We start from the raw sequence: 16,631 nt of genomic DNA, 5'->3' as shown, positions 1-16,631 counted from the left end.
ACTCCTGACCTCAGGTGATCTGCCCACCTCGGCCGCACAAAGTGCTGGGATTACAGGTGTGAGCCAACAGTCTGGCTGATCTGGTTGTTTAAAAGAGTCTGGATCTCCCACTTTACTCTTCCTCCTGCGTTTGCAGCATGGCATGCTGGCTCCCCCTCACCTTCCGCTGTGATTGGAAGCTTCCTGCACAGCCTACAGAACTGTGAGCCAATTGAGCCTCTGTGTAAATCACCTAGTCCCTGGTATTTCTCTTTTTTTCTTTTTATTTTTTTGAGACAGGATCTCACTCTGTCACTCAGGCTGGGGCACAGTGGCGCCATCTCAGCTTACTGCAACCTCTGCCTCCTGGGTTCAAGTGATCCTCGTGTCTTAGCCTCCTGAGTAGCTGGGATTACAGGCATGCACCACCATGCCTGACTGACTTCTGTATTTTTAGTAGAGACGGGGTTTTGCCAGGTTGGCCAGGCTGGTCTTGAACTCCTGGCCTCAAGTGATCCGCCCACCTTGGCCTCCTGAAGTGCTAGGATTACAGGCGTGATCCCTGTAATCCCAGCCCTGCCTGGTATTTCTTTATAATGACACAAGGACTAATCCTTAGGATGGAAGGAGAGTCCTTACTGTGAGGATAACATCAGAATAATGCTAGAACACTTTCTGCTGCAAGGGAGAGAAACCCACCTCAAACCAGCTTAAGCAAGAAAAGGAAATATATCAGCCCATTGTTTCAGTCAGGATAGGTGGGGTTATGCTGTGGTAACAAACAGCACCATTGCAGCAGCTTAAAACAACAAAGGATTGATTTCTTGCTCACAATACATGTCTGTCACAAGTGAACTGAAATTTCAGTCTGTATCTCCTCATTCAGGCAGATGGAACAGTCACTATCATCATCTGTCTCTGTGACAGACAGGAAAACACTCTAGGGGGCGTGGCAGCCATCTGAAAAATGCTTTGCCCAAAAGTGAGACTTACCACTTCTGCTCACAACTGGCTAGTCCCTTCCAGTCACGTGGCCCCATCTGGCTACAGAGGGTCAGGAGGCACAATCCTGCCATGTGCCCAGAAGGCCAAAAGCTGGAAATATTTGGTGAACAGCATAATGACTTCTATACTCATGTATCTAAATGGTCCAGGAGAAATGTGGTTTCAGGCACGGCTGGATCCAGGAGCTCAAGAGCTATTACCAGGACTATGTCTCCATCTCTCAGCTCTGCTTTCTTGTGTGTTTCTTGCTACCACTCCAGTCCCCTCTTTACAGCTCAGTAATCCCAGCAGAAAGAGTATGAACCAGCTAGGGTATGTCTGCCCCTAAACTGTACTGTTGCCAGGGGGAAGGAATGTCCTATTGGCCAGGCCTGGGTCACGTAGCCACTCCCAGAGCGGGGGTCAGCCATATTCCCAGGCTACAGCACCGGCAGATGCAGCAGCACCCACAGGGGTCTGCTAAACCTTCCTAACCTCTGGATCTACATGCTTCCCAGCAGAGCATGGTGAAAAAGAACTGAAATTGGCCTCAGGAGCCCAGAGTTCTGGTTCCGACTCCGACCACTCATTCAGTGTGTGACCTCAGGCAGATCATCAGCCTGTGCTGTGCCTTCATTTCATCTGTCAAATGGATGAGTCTGCCTCAGCGCTTGCAGACGGCAAGGTGAGGAGTGTTTCCCAACACAGCTGGGAAAGTGTTGCGATGGGTCCCCCTTCCTCTTAAGTGAGGGTCCTTAGTGATTCTGGCCTGGTCTTTGGAAGGCAAGGAGCCGCCAGTCCCACTTGCTTCTGACCCTTAGTCATACTTCCAGGCCTTTGTCCAAGCTCCTCCCTCTGCCCCAAATAACTGGTACATCTGACAACTCCTATTCATTTTTCCTTTTTTTATTTTTATTTTTGAGACAGAGTCTTGCTCTGTCGCCCAGGATGGAGTGCAGTGGTGCCATCTGCTTGCTGCACCTCCGCCCTGGATTCTCCTGCCTCATCCTTCCAAGCAGCTGGGATTACAGGCGCGTGCCACCACACCCAGCTAATTTTTGTATTTTTAGTAGAGACTGGGTTTTACCATGTTGCCCAGGCTGGTCTCGAACTCCTGACCTCAAATGGTCCGTCCACCTCAGCCTCCCAAAGTGCTAGGATTACAGTCATGAGCCACTGCTCCCAGCCTCCTATTCATTTTTCAAAGTCCAACCAACACCACCTCCTCCCTGAAGCCTCCTGGCCCTCTTGATGTGCTGTCTGGGTTACCATCAGTAAGTGAGCTGGGACTCGCTCACACCAGCCAAGAGAGTAGATTGTGCATATCTCTTCCCAACTCTGTTTAGACTGAAATCAGGCACTTGAAATTATACCATGGAAATAAGCAAATGCTACAAATCAGGCTTTATTGAGTGCCTACTATGTGCCAGGCTGGGACTAAAGGTAGTGAACAAAATAGAGTTGCTGGCCTGTAGACTTGTGTTTTCTCTTCACCTTTGTCTCCGGTATCTGTTTATCTCTATCCAACCAAACGTTCTTCCTTCAAACATGTTATCAAAGCCATTAAGAGTAATAGCAAAGACGTTTGCACCAACCTAATACGATCCTTCTATCCATCCACACATCCATCCATCCTCCGTCCACCCTCCCACCTACTAATCCGTCCTTCTAGGTGAGCCAGCTCTTGTCTCCAGCTTGTTTTTTTTTAAGAGACAGGGCCTTGATCTGTGACCCGTGCTGGAGTGCAGTGGTACAGTCACAGCTCACTGCAGCCTCAGGCTTCTGGGCTCAGGCGCTCCTCCCACCTTAGCCTCCCGAGTAGCTGGGACTACAGGCAAGCACCACAGTGCCTGGATAATTTTTTTAAAAATAATTTTTGTAGAGATGGGGTTTTGCTATGTTTCCCAAGCTGGCCTTGAACTCCTGGCCTCAAGTGATCCACCTGCTTCAGCCTCCCAAAGTGCAGGGATCACAGGCATGAGCCACTGCGCCCAGCCTCCAACTTCGCTCCCCCATGTTTATGAGCTGAGTTCCCTTCAAAGGTGGGATTCTAAGGAGCCTCGTCTGCTCCAGTCCGGAGCACCCCCCATCTGGCCTCAGTCAGGCCCTCCCCAGCCATCCGTGTTCCCCTCCCTCACCCGGCGAGCTCTGGGTGCAGGAGAGCTGTGCTGGTGTCCTGAGAGCCTGTGGCTCAGGTGGCACCCACAGGTGGCTCCTGGAACCTGATGCCCCCAAGAGGATGTGAAAACCACAGCACATCTGGACCCAAGACTCCCTAGGGTGCAGGTGTGGGTGTGGGGGTGGTGAGGGCTGCTCCCCCATGCAGAAGCTGTGCTTCCACTCTCTCGCTCCCACCCGAGCCTCACACTCCCCGATCCCAGGCTCACAGTCACACTCTTATAGCCATCAGCATTCTAGAACCTTCCAGCCTCCTGCGAGGCACCAAGGACTCTCATGCATTATCTCAGCGACCTCTCCCAACTACCCCACTTCACAGATGAGTCACAAAGGAGCCTTCAACAGGACTGACTTCTGCTGACTTCCAACCCAACCCTGCTCCAAAAGCCAGAGCTGGCTCCTCCACCACGGCCCTGCCGCTTGCAGTCTGGCCTTTGGGGAGGACAGCAGGACTGGGCCAGGGCAGGGGTCCTCCTCCAGGTTCCCAAGACTCCCCAGGGTGCAGGTGCAGGGGGTGGAAATATTTGGTGAACATCATAATGACTTCCATTCTCATATCTAAATGGTCTGGTAGAAACGTGGTTTCAGGCATGGCTGGATCCAGGATCTCAAGAGCTATTACCAGGACTATGTCTCCATCTCTCAGCTCTGGAGCTGAATCACACTCTCTGCTGCTGTAATCTTGCTTGGTCTTCAAAAACCCAAGCCACTTCTAGGATGGGCACCCTTTGGGGGGAAAACAACATATTTTCTTTAAAAATGTGTGTGTGTGTGTGTGTGTGTGTGTGTGTGTGTGTGTGTGGAGAAAGAGAGAGAAAGAGAGGAGAGAGAGATGAGTTTTATGCAATACCTAGCATCTACATCTAGCTTTCATACTAAACTGATATTCAGTGAGGTGCCCTGAGAATGTTGCTAAGGGGCTGGGCATGGTGGCTCACGCCTGCAATCCCAGCACTTTGGGAGGCCGAGGCAGGCAGATCATTTGAGGTCAGGAGTTCGAGACCAGCCTAGCCAACATGGGGAAGCCCCGTCTCTACTAAAAATACAAAAATTAGCCAGGCGTGGTGGTGCATGCCTGTAATTCCAGCTACTCGGGAGGCTGAGGCAGGAGAATAGCTTGAACCCAGGAGGCAAAGGCTGCAGTGAGCCGAGATCACATCACTGCACTCCAGCCTGGGCGACAGACTAAGACTCTGTCTCAAAAGTAAAACAAAATGTTGCTAAGAAGTATTTTCTTAGCTTCTTAATTCACATTTCAACAGGTTCTCTGACAAATCATTGACACACAACTTGACCTCCCTCTAATTCTCCAGGATGAACAAGTAAGACGCTGGATTGAATTGCTGAATTGGGGCAGGGTGGGGGGGTACAGCAGGATGTGCGGCTGGACGGCACTGCCTGGTTTCGGCCCGCACCCTCCCTCATGAGTGCCACAGCGGGGGAGGGGGATCCCATGAGCCTTGGCCTGCCACGTAATTGATGTTTAATAAATATCTCTTGGGTGCACAAACGGAATTTTTAAAAACTTAGTAGCAGAAGTCAGAAAAAGAAATCTTGGTTGCTGGGGAGCTGTTTCCAAGAGACGAGACAGACTGGTTTTAAGCCTGGAAACCCCCCCCAAGTGGCCCTCTGCAGGTGGGACAGCCCCACGGGCGCCCAGGCTGTCGGGGATGATGGGTGTTCTCACCCCCGCCTACCTCCTGTGCAAGCCTCCGCTGTGGCCTCAGAAGGAAGGAAGCTGACGTATACTGAGGGTCTGCTCTGGGCTGCGTACTAGACACAGGTGACAGCACCAGTTTCCCCGAGGTGGGGCATGCCTTCCGCACTGTCCGGACAAAGAACCTCTAGCCCAGAGAGGGGAGGTAACTTGGCTCAGGTAGCACAGCCAGAAGGTATCAGAGTCGAGATTCAGACTTTCCTCCATGGGTCGCCCAGAATCTTCCCAACCTGGGGTGAGGTCACCGTGGGGTCACTGCAACCCCTTTCCCTTCCTGCTGGCTGGTGACAAGGAACAATATGAACTTCTTGCCGCTCCTGGAGGCAGATGCTGGAGGGCTGGGCTTGGCCTCTGCCTCAAGCAATGCCCTGATCCCACAAGGCCCTGGAGGGGACTGGTTTGTAACACAAGACCCCAGCAAGGACTAAGGCTATTGTCATCTGTTGCCCACAGACACGTTTGCTGTGCACCCTGGTACACTCGGGTGAGCTCCCTGGGCCCTGAATGCATAGAGTACCATGAGCATTCTCCAGGTACACAGGCACGTGCAGTCACACACACACGTGGACACGTCACTGTGCCCGCACCTGAAACACACACACACACATGCACCAATACACACGCACACACATGCACATACACACATGCACATACACATGCATGCACACACATGCACCCACACATGCACACACATGCACATATACATGCACACACACACGCACACACACATGCACACATGCACACACATGCACATATACATGCACCAACACACACATGCACACACACATGCACACACACATGCACCTACACACATGCACACACATGCACACACATACATGCACACACATGTGCACATACACACGCACATATGCACATACATGCACCTACAGGCATGCACACATATGCACCTGCAGACATGCACACATATGCACCTACAAATGCACACACAGGCACACATGCACACACACACACACAGACACTGTAAACATCAGGCTCAATGGCTCATCTGGGAGCCCAAAGGCTGCAGGTGTCTTCAATCACAGCCCAGGTGGCCTTGTCTCTGGCTCAGGACCCGGTAGCCAGTGGCCAGCTCTGGACAGCTAGTCAGCCTCACTAGCTGGCCTGGGGTCCAGGGCTCGAGAGTGTCGAGGGAATGACCACCCACTGGCGGAGGTAGCTCCGAGGGGGTCCTTCGTCCCCAGGACTGGTGAAGTCACACTCCACAGGGCTGCTGCAGTCAGAGCCCGCGAAGCCACTGTCAAACGTGTCCATATCCAGGCCGGCCGGGGGCGAGCCCGCCTCACTCTCTAAGGCCCCTCCGGGTGACCGGCCACCCCAGGGCAGTCCCCCAGCCCAGTCCTCCCCATCTGCAAGGGATGGCTTTAGTCTGTCCAGGAGGCTTCCCAAGGGCCCTCCTAGCCCAGGACTGCCAGCCGAGACACAGCCACAGGAGAGGACTGTGGTGCCCGCATTCAAGAGTGGGTCCTCTAGGCCTGGGCTGGGCTCAAGGCCAGCGTCCAGATCCAGGGCTGGGTAGCCGTCATCCTCACAGCTGCAAGGCCCGGTGCACAGCCCCTCTGCATCTACCACAGTCACTGTGTCAATGGACAGCAGGCCGTACGGCCGGTCCCCCTCCTCGCTGTAAGCTGAGCCCCCGGAGTTCTGGACCGTGGCCCAGGAGCTGGGCTTGGGCGCGCTGTCAGACTCCACCAGCTCTGCCGGTTCTCGCAGCTCTGTGAGCTGCAGCCTCTTGGCCAGACTCTGTGGTAGGTGGCAACTGTACACCTCCAGGGCTGAGGGTACCTCTGGGCTCCAGGGTCCCAGCTCCAGGATGGAGGCGGTGAGGGGTGCACCCACCCATTTCTGTGTGAGAGAAAAAGAGAGAGTCATAGCACAGGACGAGGGTAAAGCGAGGGTTTTCTTATTTTTTTACTTTTCTTCTTTTGAGACAGTCTGACTCTGTTGTCCAGGCTGGAGTGCAGTGGCGCCATCTCGGCTCACCGCAACCTCTGCCTCCCAGGTTCAAGTGATTCTCCTGCCTCAGCCTCCCAAGTAGCTGGTACTAATAGGCATGCATCACCACACCCAGCTAATTTTTGTATTTTTAGTAAAGACGGGGTTTCACCATATTGGCCAGACTGGTCTTGAACTCCTGACCTCAGGTGATCCACCCGCCTTGGCCTCCCAAATCGCTGGGATTACAGGGGTGAGCCACTGCGCCCCAGCCAAGGTGAGGGTTTAAACTGGCAGAAAGACATAGACACAGAGACAAAGAGACATCAAGAGAGAAAGAGACATGAAAACAGACAAAGACACTCAGAGAGGGTTGGGAGAGAGAGAGGGAGGGAGGGAGGAATCGGGACCATGATGTGCTCCCACCATAGTGGGGGTCCCCACTGGTGTCCCCCTCCTACTCTGGGCCTCAGTTTCCCCACTTGTAGAAGGGAGCTGCTACCCTTAGTAGCCTGACCATTCAGACAACTGGTGGTCCCATAGCCCCAGCAGGAGCTAAGAGTCCTGAGTCAAGGAGACATGAGGGCAGGAGGGCCTAAGGTCTGAGTGACACCTGAGCCATCTCCTCCTTTCCCTCCTCCTTGATGTTTCTTGAAACCTAGCGCTCTCCTGGTTTATGTGTCCCCACCGGACAGACACTTGGCCCCAGGCACAAGTCTTGTCTCTTCCGTCCATGGCTGTATCCCCAGTGCCTAGCACACAGTAGGTGCTCAATAAATGTTTATTAACTAATGAGTGGAGTGAATCAGTGAAAAGCCACTTGGAAAGGCCTTTGTACACGTTGAGGATAAAGGATGTAGGTGACGCTGGCTGAAGCAGTGGCCCTTAAACTTGAAGGACCCTCCTTCCCTCCCCTGCCAGGACTCCCACTCATGACACCAGAATCCCCATGCAATTGGCAAGGACAATCCCCGAGAATGGGAATCTTCCTGTTTTGAGCTCATCTTCTTCAAAAACTCATCTCAACCGTCATGTGGCCACCGCCACTGATTTGAAGTCACTTCTCAGCTGTGTGCCCTTAAGCCAATTACCCTCTCGGTGCCTCAGTTTCCTCATCTGGAAAATGGACCTAATTATAGCACCCACCCATAGGGTCGTCGTGAGGGCTAAGTGAGTCGCTGTATGTGATGCTCCTAGTGGACTCCCTGGTATATAGCAAGTGCTATATGAGTCTTGGTAAAAATCAACCCAAAATAAATGTGATATTTGAGCTTTAGGGAAGAGGAAATGGTGGGTTTTATGTGAGTTGGAGTTCAGGTTCCTCCCTGCCTGTTCTGAGCCTTGGCCTCCTCGTGGGTGCCCGGGGGGCAGTGGAACACCCACTCCACAGGGGCTGCTATATGAGAATGAGTGAGGCAGGAGGAGCCCAGTCAGTGCTCTAGGTCTGTATTGTCTGACTTTCAGGCTCGGCTGCAGCAGGTGGGACTGCCCCTCCCACCTCTGTCACCACATCCTCTCTGCAGCAGCCCCTCCCACTGCTGCAGGGTGGGTGACACAGCTGTAAATGGGCACAGACAATCCTGTGGGTGCTGGTGGGCGGTGGTGAGGTGGAGGCTTGGCAAAGATTGGTGTGTTTTGCTCCGGGAGGCCAGACCCTTCCCAGAACCCACTCCCTCTCCAACCCAGATTAAGGGCACCTGAGAAAGGACTGGGCCAGTGTGGGGGGGTGGCAATCTGTGACTTGAGACCACCAGCCTCACTCCCTCTCCCAGTCTGGCTCCTTGCGCTGGGCAATGCTGCATGCTCTTGCTTAATGTTTCTTTTTGATTTGATTTTTTTTAGACAGCGTCTCTGTCTGTTGCCCAGGCTGGAGTGCAGTGGTGTGATCGTAGCTCACTGCAGCCTAGGAACGATCCTCCTGCCTCAGCCTCCCAAGTAGCTGGGACTACAGGCATGCACCATCTCGCTTTGGCCTCCCAAAGTGCTGGGACTGCAGACGTGAGCCACCGTACCAATTCACCCATTCACGGTCCTGGCAGTGAACTCTCCCTGCAGGACTGGGCATATCTCAGGAGTGGCAATGGTCTGGCAGGATCCCAGGCAATGCATACTTTTGGAATTCTTCAACAGTTGAAGGATATCTGGTCAAATCTTGTTTAATTCTCCTGCCAATTCTCCACCACAAGAATAACTGTCTGCACTTCGTACATGGGGAAACTAAGGCCTGGCTTGTGGCTTGACTGAGATCTGGATGCTCTAGGCCTGTGGGGTGAGACTGGGGGGCCTGGGATGAGGGGGGGTGGGGCTCCTGAAGAGGAGGAGGGGCTCAGAGGGACTCATCACAGGGTGGGTTGCTCACCTTGAAGTCTCCTCCGTAGCACTTGTAGAGAGGCAGGAAAAAATTCTCGGGGCTGGGGACGACCCATGTCTTCTTCCACAGCCTGAGGGGCAGAAAGGGTGAGGCCCTGACTCACCAGAGGCCAGCCTGGCTTCCCATTCGGACACTCCCCTGATTTATCCTACAGGAGCTTCTGACTATCACAAGACACAGCCCAGGCGCCTCCCTCCTTCCCCAGGGCTTGGTTCCTCCATCTGGGAGCAGCGAGTCTCCCTTGCAGGCTCCTGGAGGGGTATCGAGGTTATGTTCTTGGCTGCCTGTGCTGCGTTGGGCAAATGCTGCCCCTTCTGAGCCTCAACTTCTTTATCTGCACCCAGGAGTGCACAGAGACGCCATCTCAGAGGTGTGTAGTATTGCACCCACCTCTTCACCACCACCTGGTGGCCCCTGATGCCCCGCGGGCCTCAAAGCTTAGAATCTACTGGACAAGATCACAGCTGAGGTCCCTGTTTAAGGGCCCAGAGTTTCAATCCCAATTTCTCCACCTCGGAGCTGTGTGACTTTGGGCAAATTCCTTGACCTCTCCATGCCTCAGCTTCCCCATTTGTAAAACAGGGGCAACTGCAGTGTCTCAAGCTCATGGGGCTGCCATGGGAGTGAAGTGAGTGCCCTGCACGGTGTCCACGCAGTGGCTGTGAGCAGGTTATTATCCCATCGCCGTCATTGTGATCGTGATGACAGGCATGTTCTCCAACCCTGGGTGTGCCATAGAGGGGCAGCGGCCCAGCCCGACCACCTCCCTGCCTTCCTCATGGCCTCACCTCCATGCTGGGTGGGTCTTCAGTCCCCAGAAGGCAGGAATGAAGACTATGACAAGCAGGAGGAGAAGCAGCAGGTGAGGGTTCCAGCCTTCCTTTAATTCTGGAAGGGAAGCAAAGGGTTAAAGGGCACCAACTCTACCAGAGGCCACGTGCGGTAGGCGTGGTGGGAAATGGGTCTGGGGTAGAGTGGAAAGGGGTGGGAGAGGCTGCTACTGCTAGTGTCTTGAAGTGAGGTGGTTCAAATCTTGTTCTCATTCCTCATCCCAGGCAAGTAACTTCATTTCTCTGAGCCTCAGTTATCTCATCTGAAAAATGGGGCTGTTCCCACTTCAGAGTTAGGGGTATCAAATGCCTAACAGAAGAAGCAGCAGCTGGCATCCAGCACAGGGCCTGGCCAGCAGGGGCTCTAGAAATGGCACTGAAGGGCTACATCTGGGGATGAACAACTGAATACCTCCCAGCTGTGCCAGACAGCTCAGGGCTTACGGTGGCTAGACCAGGACAAGATTTGGTACCAGGAGTGGGGTGTCCATCCCAGCTTCACACCTACCCTCTGACTGGGTCTGAAAGATGACCGGGTCACTCCACTCGCTTCAGGTCCCCTGGTAGGAGGAGCCAGGCATGGGCTCTGCTCGCACCTGCAGCTCATAGCTCGAGTCTTTGCGGAACTCCAAGGGGAGGGGGGAGACGCTTCTTGAGTCCACTGAGATCAGCTTTCTCCTTGGACTCTGCCAGTACAAGGAAAGGATGCACCAGGTCAGGGTGCAACCAGGTCAGTCCCTGCCTCCAGCAGAGCCACTTCTTTCCCAGCTTCCATCGGAGGGGCTGCGCGTCTCTTTTCTTCCCACAAGAATCAGGCTTATGCCTGAGTAGGCAGACTCAGGCATGGGCAGCACAGACTCACCAGCACTGCCTGGCCCTTGCCTGTGATAGGATGTTCTGTTTGATTTCTCTTTGATTCCAATTCACCCATTCACGGTCCTGGCAGTGAACTCTCCCTGCAGTACTGGGCATATCTCAGGAATGGTAATGGTCTGGCAGTATCCCAGGCAATGCATACTTTTGGAATTCTTCAACAGTTGAAGACATTCTAAACTGATGCATTGGTTTAAGTCTCAATAACTCAATTGAGAGTGTCTTCAACTGTTGAAAATTCCAAGAGTTGACATACTGACATTCCCAACAGTGGGCATTTCTAGAAGTCTTTATCTACAGACATCTTAGCAATAGATACCTCTGGAAATCTTCCACTGGGAACTTTCTAAAGTATGGTACTCATGGACATCTTCAGCTGGGGCTATTCTAAAGGATGGGCAATTCTAGAACTCTTCAGCTGTGACTGTTCTATCATTATTACTATTTGTAGTTTTTAGAGACAGGGTCTCACTTGTGACCGTTCTAAATAGTGGGCTGGAAGGACACCTCTCAAAGCCTTCGTGTTTGAAGCAGTGAGACCTCTAACACCGGACTTTTTTTTTCTTTTTTGAGATTGAGTCTTGCTCTGTTGCCCAGGCTAGAGTGCAGTGGCACAATCCCAGCTCACTGCAACATCTGCCTCCCGGATTCAAGCAATTCTCCTGCCTAAGCCTCCAGAGTAGCTGGGATTACAGGTGCATATCACCACACCTGGCTACTTTTTGCACTTTTAGTAGAAACAGAGTTTCACCATGTTGTCCAGGCCGGTCTTGAACTCCTGACCTCAAGAAATCCACCCGCCTTGGCCTCCCAAAATGCTAGGATTACAGGCATGAGTCACCGCACCAGGCTGGACCTTCTTAATCACTGATACTTCTGAACCTCTCCAACTATGGCCATTTTAAGCAAGTGGGAAGCTTCCAGATTGCCACCTGCCTGAAATTTCTTCTATTGTGACTACACTAGACCTGGGGTGGAGCCTGGGGAAGGGACAGTCTCTTTGGCATGCTGACAGTGGAGGGGACAGGCACAGAGAAGACAGATTATTCAGGGGTCTCCTACCCTGGGGAGAAGTGAGGGGAGGGAAGAGGGACCGCTATAAGGGGGTGCTCGCACCCTTGGTCTCTGTTCTTGGCCATGAATGACAATGCTCACCCGTCTCTCCCACACAGTCGCCCTTGCGCTCCCTTCTCTCCCCTGCCCTTCTCCCACTTATCTGCCCCGATCCCCACATTCCTCACCACAGCCCAGGGGTCTCCCCGGTTCCTGTACTGCAGCTCATACTGAAGCTTGCCCTTCAGCATGAAGAAGTCAGGGTCTTCATAATCCGAGCGCCAGGAGATATTATACTGTCCTGAGAAGGTCACGGTCACGTTGAAAGGGGGAGCCGGCTTGACTGGGTGGAGAAACCCAGGAAGAGAAAATGGCGTGAGATTTTGCTGCAGGTGAAAAGGATTTGCTGATGGGAAGAAGTCCTACCTGCCCCCTCCCACCATGCCTGACCCATGAGATGGAGACAACCCTGAGTGACTTTGCGCAAAGTATTCCTGACTCTGGGCTTCTGTGTATTCTTCTGGAACCTGAGGGACTCAGACTTGATCAGGGTTGCAAACTCAGGGGCGGGCAGGTCACTGAGATGGGTGAAGCAGCTTTAGGGATTGTGAAGAAATGAAAGAGTTAAAAGTGAATAGCTTCAGCAGCAGAGAGTGGTAAGCTTTTCTAAGTTTTCTAGGGAAACACATGCACACACACACACACACACATGTACATGCACGCAATCACATGTACACATGCACACGCACACATACATGCGCACATGCACATGTATGTGCAAGCACACGCACACATGCACACACACATGCATGCACACACACATGCATAAATGCACACACACACACATGAAATCTGAAATCCTGCTTTCCATGCACTGCAAGGCAAATTTCAGTACGAGCTGCAGAATGGGAAACAGGAGGCCCCCGGAATTATCGTGTGAAATCTCACAAGGATTTTTTTCCCCTTAGAGACACGATCTCACTGTGTGGTCCAGGCTGGAGTGCAGTGGTGCAATCATAGCTCACTGCAGCCTCAACCTCCTGGGCTCAACCCATCCTCCCACCTCAGCCTCCCAAGTAGTTGGGACTACAGGTGGGCGCTACCACACCTGGCTATTATTTTTTCTATTTTGTACAAACAGGGTCTCACTCTGTTTGCCCAGGCTGGTCTCAAACTCCTGGCTTCAAGTGATCCTCCCACCTCAGCCTCCCCAAATGCTGGAATTGCAGGTACAAGCCACTGTACCCGGCCTATCTTAAGTTTTAAAGTTAGCTCCCCATCCAAAAATGTTCTCAGCAATGTGCTGGCAAATCCATTCATTTTCCATTTCTGTTCTAAATGATGGTATCATTTTCTTTCAACCCCAGCTACTTCAAGAAGTTGAAGACTCTTCCTAGCATGAATGCTAATGATGAGGGTTGCCGTTTACTCAGAGCATGCCTGGCTGCCCTGCTCCGGGCAGACACCGCACAGTGGCCATGGGAGGCCAATCTGACGGTCCTCATCTTTCAGCATCTCCCAGAAAGTGCAAGAGCCAAGCCCTGGGCCGTAACAGTCAGCCTTCATGGACAGCCTCAAGATGAAGGTCAAAGCCGGTATTCTAGTTTTGCCCCATCTGAAGGACATTTTGTGGACTCGAGCAGAACACAATATGTTAAGGCCCTTAAATTCCTCTTGTAAAATGGGCCCAGCTTCTGTATCATGAGACTTCAAGTTCAAAGGGATGAAGCTATTTAGCCGGAGGTGATAACTTCAGGGGAACCAAGTGACAAGTGTCTATTAGTGTCAGAGAGGACTTGCAGGCCTCTGGCCTCATCTTCTCCACTTTCTGTCTTTGCCTGCCTGCCTCCCTCCCTCCCTCCCTTCCTCCCTCCCTCCCTTCCTTCCTTCCCCTTCTTCCCTCCCTCCCTCCCTCCCTTCCTTTCTTCTCTTTCTCTCTTTCTTTCTTTCCTCTCTTCTTTCTTTCTTTTATTTTGGACACAGAATCTTTCTCTGTCACCCAGGCTGGAATGCAACAGCATGATCTCGGCTCACTGCAACCTCCGCCTCCCAAACACAAGCGATTCCAAGGCCTCAGCCTCCCAAGTAGCTGGGACTATAGGTGCGCACCACCATGCCCGGCTAATTTTTGTATTTTTAGTAGAGATGGGGTTTCACCATGTTGGCCAGGCTGGTCTTGAACTCCTGACCTCAAGTGATCCGCCCGCCTCAGCCTCCCAAAGTGCTGGGATTAGAGGCGTGAGCCACTGCGTCTGACCGTCTGCTCCACTTTCCACCTGCCACCATCTAGCACTCTGCACATCTCACCCTGTGATGTTTTTACCGTGTGCCCCCCTCGCTGGACTCTTAGCTCCTTGGGGTGGAGGTTTTGTCTTCCATATTCAGTCCGTGCCCACAGCTCCTAGAACACAGCCTGGGACACAGTAGGCCCTCAATAAATATTTGGCAAATTAGGCTGGGTGAGGTGGCTCACTCCTAAAATCTCAGCACTTTAGGAGGCTAAGGTGGGAAGATTGCTTGAGGCCAGGGGTTTAAGACCAGCCTGGGCAACACAGCAGGATCCCAGCTCTACAAAAAGATTTAAAAATTAGCCAGGCATGGTGATGTGCACCTGTACTCCCAGCTACTCAGGAGGCTGAACTGGGAGGATCGCTTGAGCCCAGGAGTCCCAGGCTGCAATGGGCTGTTATACATTCATATACATTTGTCAAATTAACAAATGAACCTTTCAAGGCTTCCAGAAAGGAGTTCTGAGGCTGCCTGTGATCCTGAAACATGGCTGAGGGCTCCCACCACACCCCGAGGTGACAGAGGTGCACGTTCTTTTTGGTTTTGTCTTGTTTTGTTTTTCTTTGGTGGAGATGGAGTCTCACTCTGTCGCCAGGCTGGATCTCAGCTCACTGCAACCTCTGCCTCCAAGGTTCAAGCGATTCTCCTGCCTCAGCTTCCCAAGTAGCTGGGACTACAGGCATAGGCCACCATGCCCAGTTTTTTGTTTTTTTTTTTTTGTATTTTTAGTAGAGACAGTGTTTCACCATGTTGGCCAGCATGGTCTCGATCTCTTGACCTTGTGATCCGCCGGCCTTGGCCTCTCAAAATTCCAGGATTACAGGAGTGAGTCACTGCACCCGGCTGAGGTTCACCGAAAATGCCACAGTGAACACCGGGTTGTTGCTGTCGCTGTTCCAGCCATGGGATGTATGTGACTGAAATCATTTCTAACCCCTCCTTTGTCTGCCCTGGGGCAGGTGGAGGCCGGCTCTGGGCTTCCCTGTGTGGCCCGGGCGAAGATCAGTCCCAGTAGACACGAGGGTACTGAGAACTTCCCCATGGGTGCCCCGGAGATGTTTGCAAAGCCTGGGGATCGGGAAGGAGGGGCTGCTCAGCCCAGCGAGGCCTGGGGCCCAGGAGGATGAAGGGACCCTGTGCAGGCGGTGGTCAGAAAATCAGTTACTGATTGGGTGCGGTGGCTCATGCCTGTAATTCCAGCACTTTGGGAGGCCGAGGTGGGTGGATCATGAGGTTAGGAGTTTGAGACCAGCCTGGCCAACATAGTGAAACCCCATCTCTACTAAAAATACAAAAAATTAGCTGGGCGTGGTTGTGGGCACCTGTAATCCCAGCTACACGGGAGGCTGAGGCAGGAGAATCGCTTGAACCTGAGAGGTGGAGATTGCAGTGAGCTGAGATGGCGCCACTGCACTCCAGCACTGGTGACAGAGCAAGACTCCGTCTCAAAAAAAAGAAAGAAAAGAAAATCACTTACTGCCCCAGCTGGGCCCAGGCTAGCTGCAGATCCTGGCAGGGAGGGAGGGGATGCCAGAGAGAAATGATTGGATTCATGCTGCAAGAGAAGTGGCAAGGGGGAGTCCCTTCTCTGCCCTGAGTTCTCCTCTGCTTCTGAGAAGCTGTGGGGGTGAGGGGTGTGGGGTGGCCTGGACGGTGGGGCTGCTGCCTGCCTCGGTTCACTCGGAGAGGCTGGAGGGGCCCCAGCTCCAGACGGTGCATGCGTGTGCGGGGGACCTCATGTCCTGGATCCAAGATCCGTGGGACTGAAAGAAAGAGAGTGTGTGTGGGACTACATGTATGTGTGTGCACATGTGTGAGAGTGCATGTGTGAGTGTCCACCTGTGTGTGTGCATGTGTGTAAGAGAGTGCATGTGTGTGCATGATGTGAATGTATGTGTTAGTGTGTGCTTGGGTGTGTGTGCATGTGTATGTGTGTGTGTGCATGTGTGTGACTACATGTATGTCTGCATGTGTGTACGTGAGTGTCCATGTGCGTGTGTGTGCACGGGTGTAAAAGAGTGCATGTGTGCGTAATGTGAATGTGTGTTAGAATGTGTGCATGGGTGTGTGTGCATGTATGTGTACGTGTGTGTGAGCGTGTGGTGGGGGAGAGAGAGAGAGCAAAAGAGGCCGGGCGCGGTGGCTCACGCCTGTAATCCCAGTACTTTGGGAGGCCGAGGTGGGCGGATCGCGAGGTCAGGAGATCGAGACCATCCTGGCCAACATGGTGAAACCCCGTCTCTACTAAAAATACAAAAATTACCTGGGCACGGTGGTGCATGCCTGTAATCCCAGCTACCCAGGAGGCTGAGGCAGGAGAATCGTTTGAACCTGGGAGGTGGAGGTTGCGGTGAGCTGAGATGGCGCCACTGCACTCCAGCCCAGGTGACAGTGGGAGACTCTG

The 16,631-nt window shown here is 52.9% G+C and overlaps 1 protein-coding gene and 1 long non-coding RNA gene across 2 annotated transcripts in view; both read right to left on the bottom strand.

Moving 5' to 3' along the window:
* Window positions 1-2,350: 2,350 nt before the first annotated feature.
* Window positions 2,351-5,543, bottom strand: LOC119472099. Its single transcript, XR_005201213.1, has 2 exons — window positions 4,299-5,543; window positions 2,351-2,725 (listed from the first exon to the last, which is right to left on the bottom strand). It is a non-coding gene; the product is annotated as an uncharacterized LOC119472099 (long non-coding RNA).
* Window positions 5,544-5,856: 313 nt separating this feature from the next.
* The window catches only part of IL21R (interleukin 21 receptor), a 46,247-nt gene continuing 35,472 nt past the window's right edge, over window positions 5,857-16,631 (bottom strand). The window contains 5 exon segments of the mRNA XM_037740609.1: window positions 5,857-6,721; window positions 9,171-9,252; window positions 9,971-10,070; window positions 10,521-10,698; window positions 12,127-12,281. Of these exon segments, the coding sequence (XP_037596537.1) occupies window positions 5,972-6,721; window positions 9,171-9,252; window positions 9,971-10,070; window positions 10,521-10,698; window positions 12,127-12,281 (1,265 nt within the window). The 3' untranslated portion in view covers window positions 5,857-5,971.

Source organism: Cebus imitator, unplaced genomic scaffold (assembly GCF_001604975.1).
Source record: "Cebus imitator isolate Cc_AM_T3 unplaced genomic scaffold, Cebus_imitator-1.0 Scaffold85, whole genome shotgun sequence".
Lineage (NCBI taxonomy): Eukaryota > Metazoa > Chordata > Mammalia > Primates > Cebidae > Cebus > Cebus imitator.
Note: the sequence above shows the minus strand (reverse complement) of the source record. Positions and strands in the feature narration are given on the sequence as shown.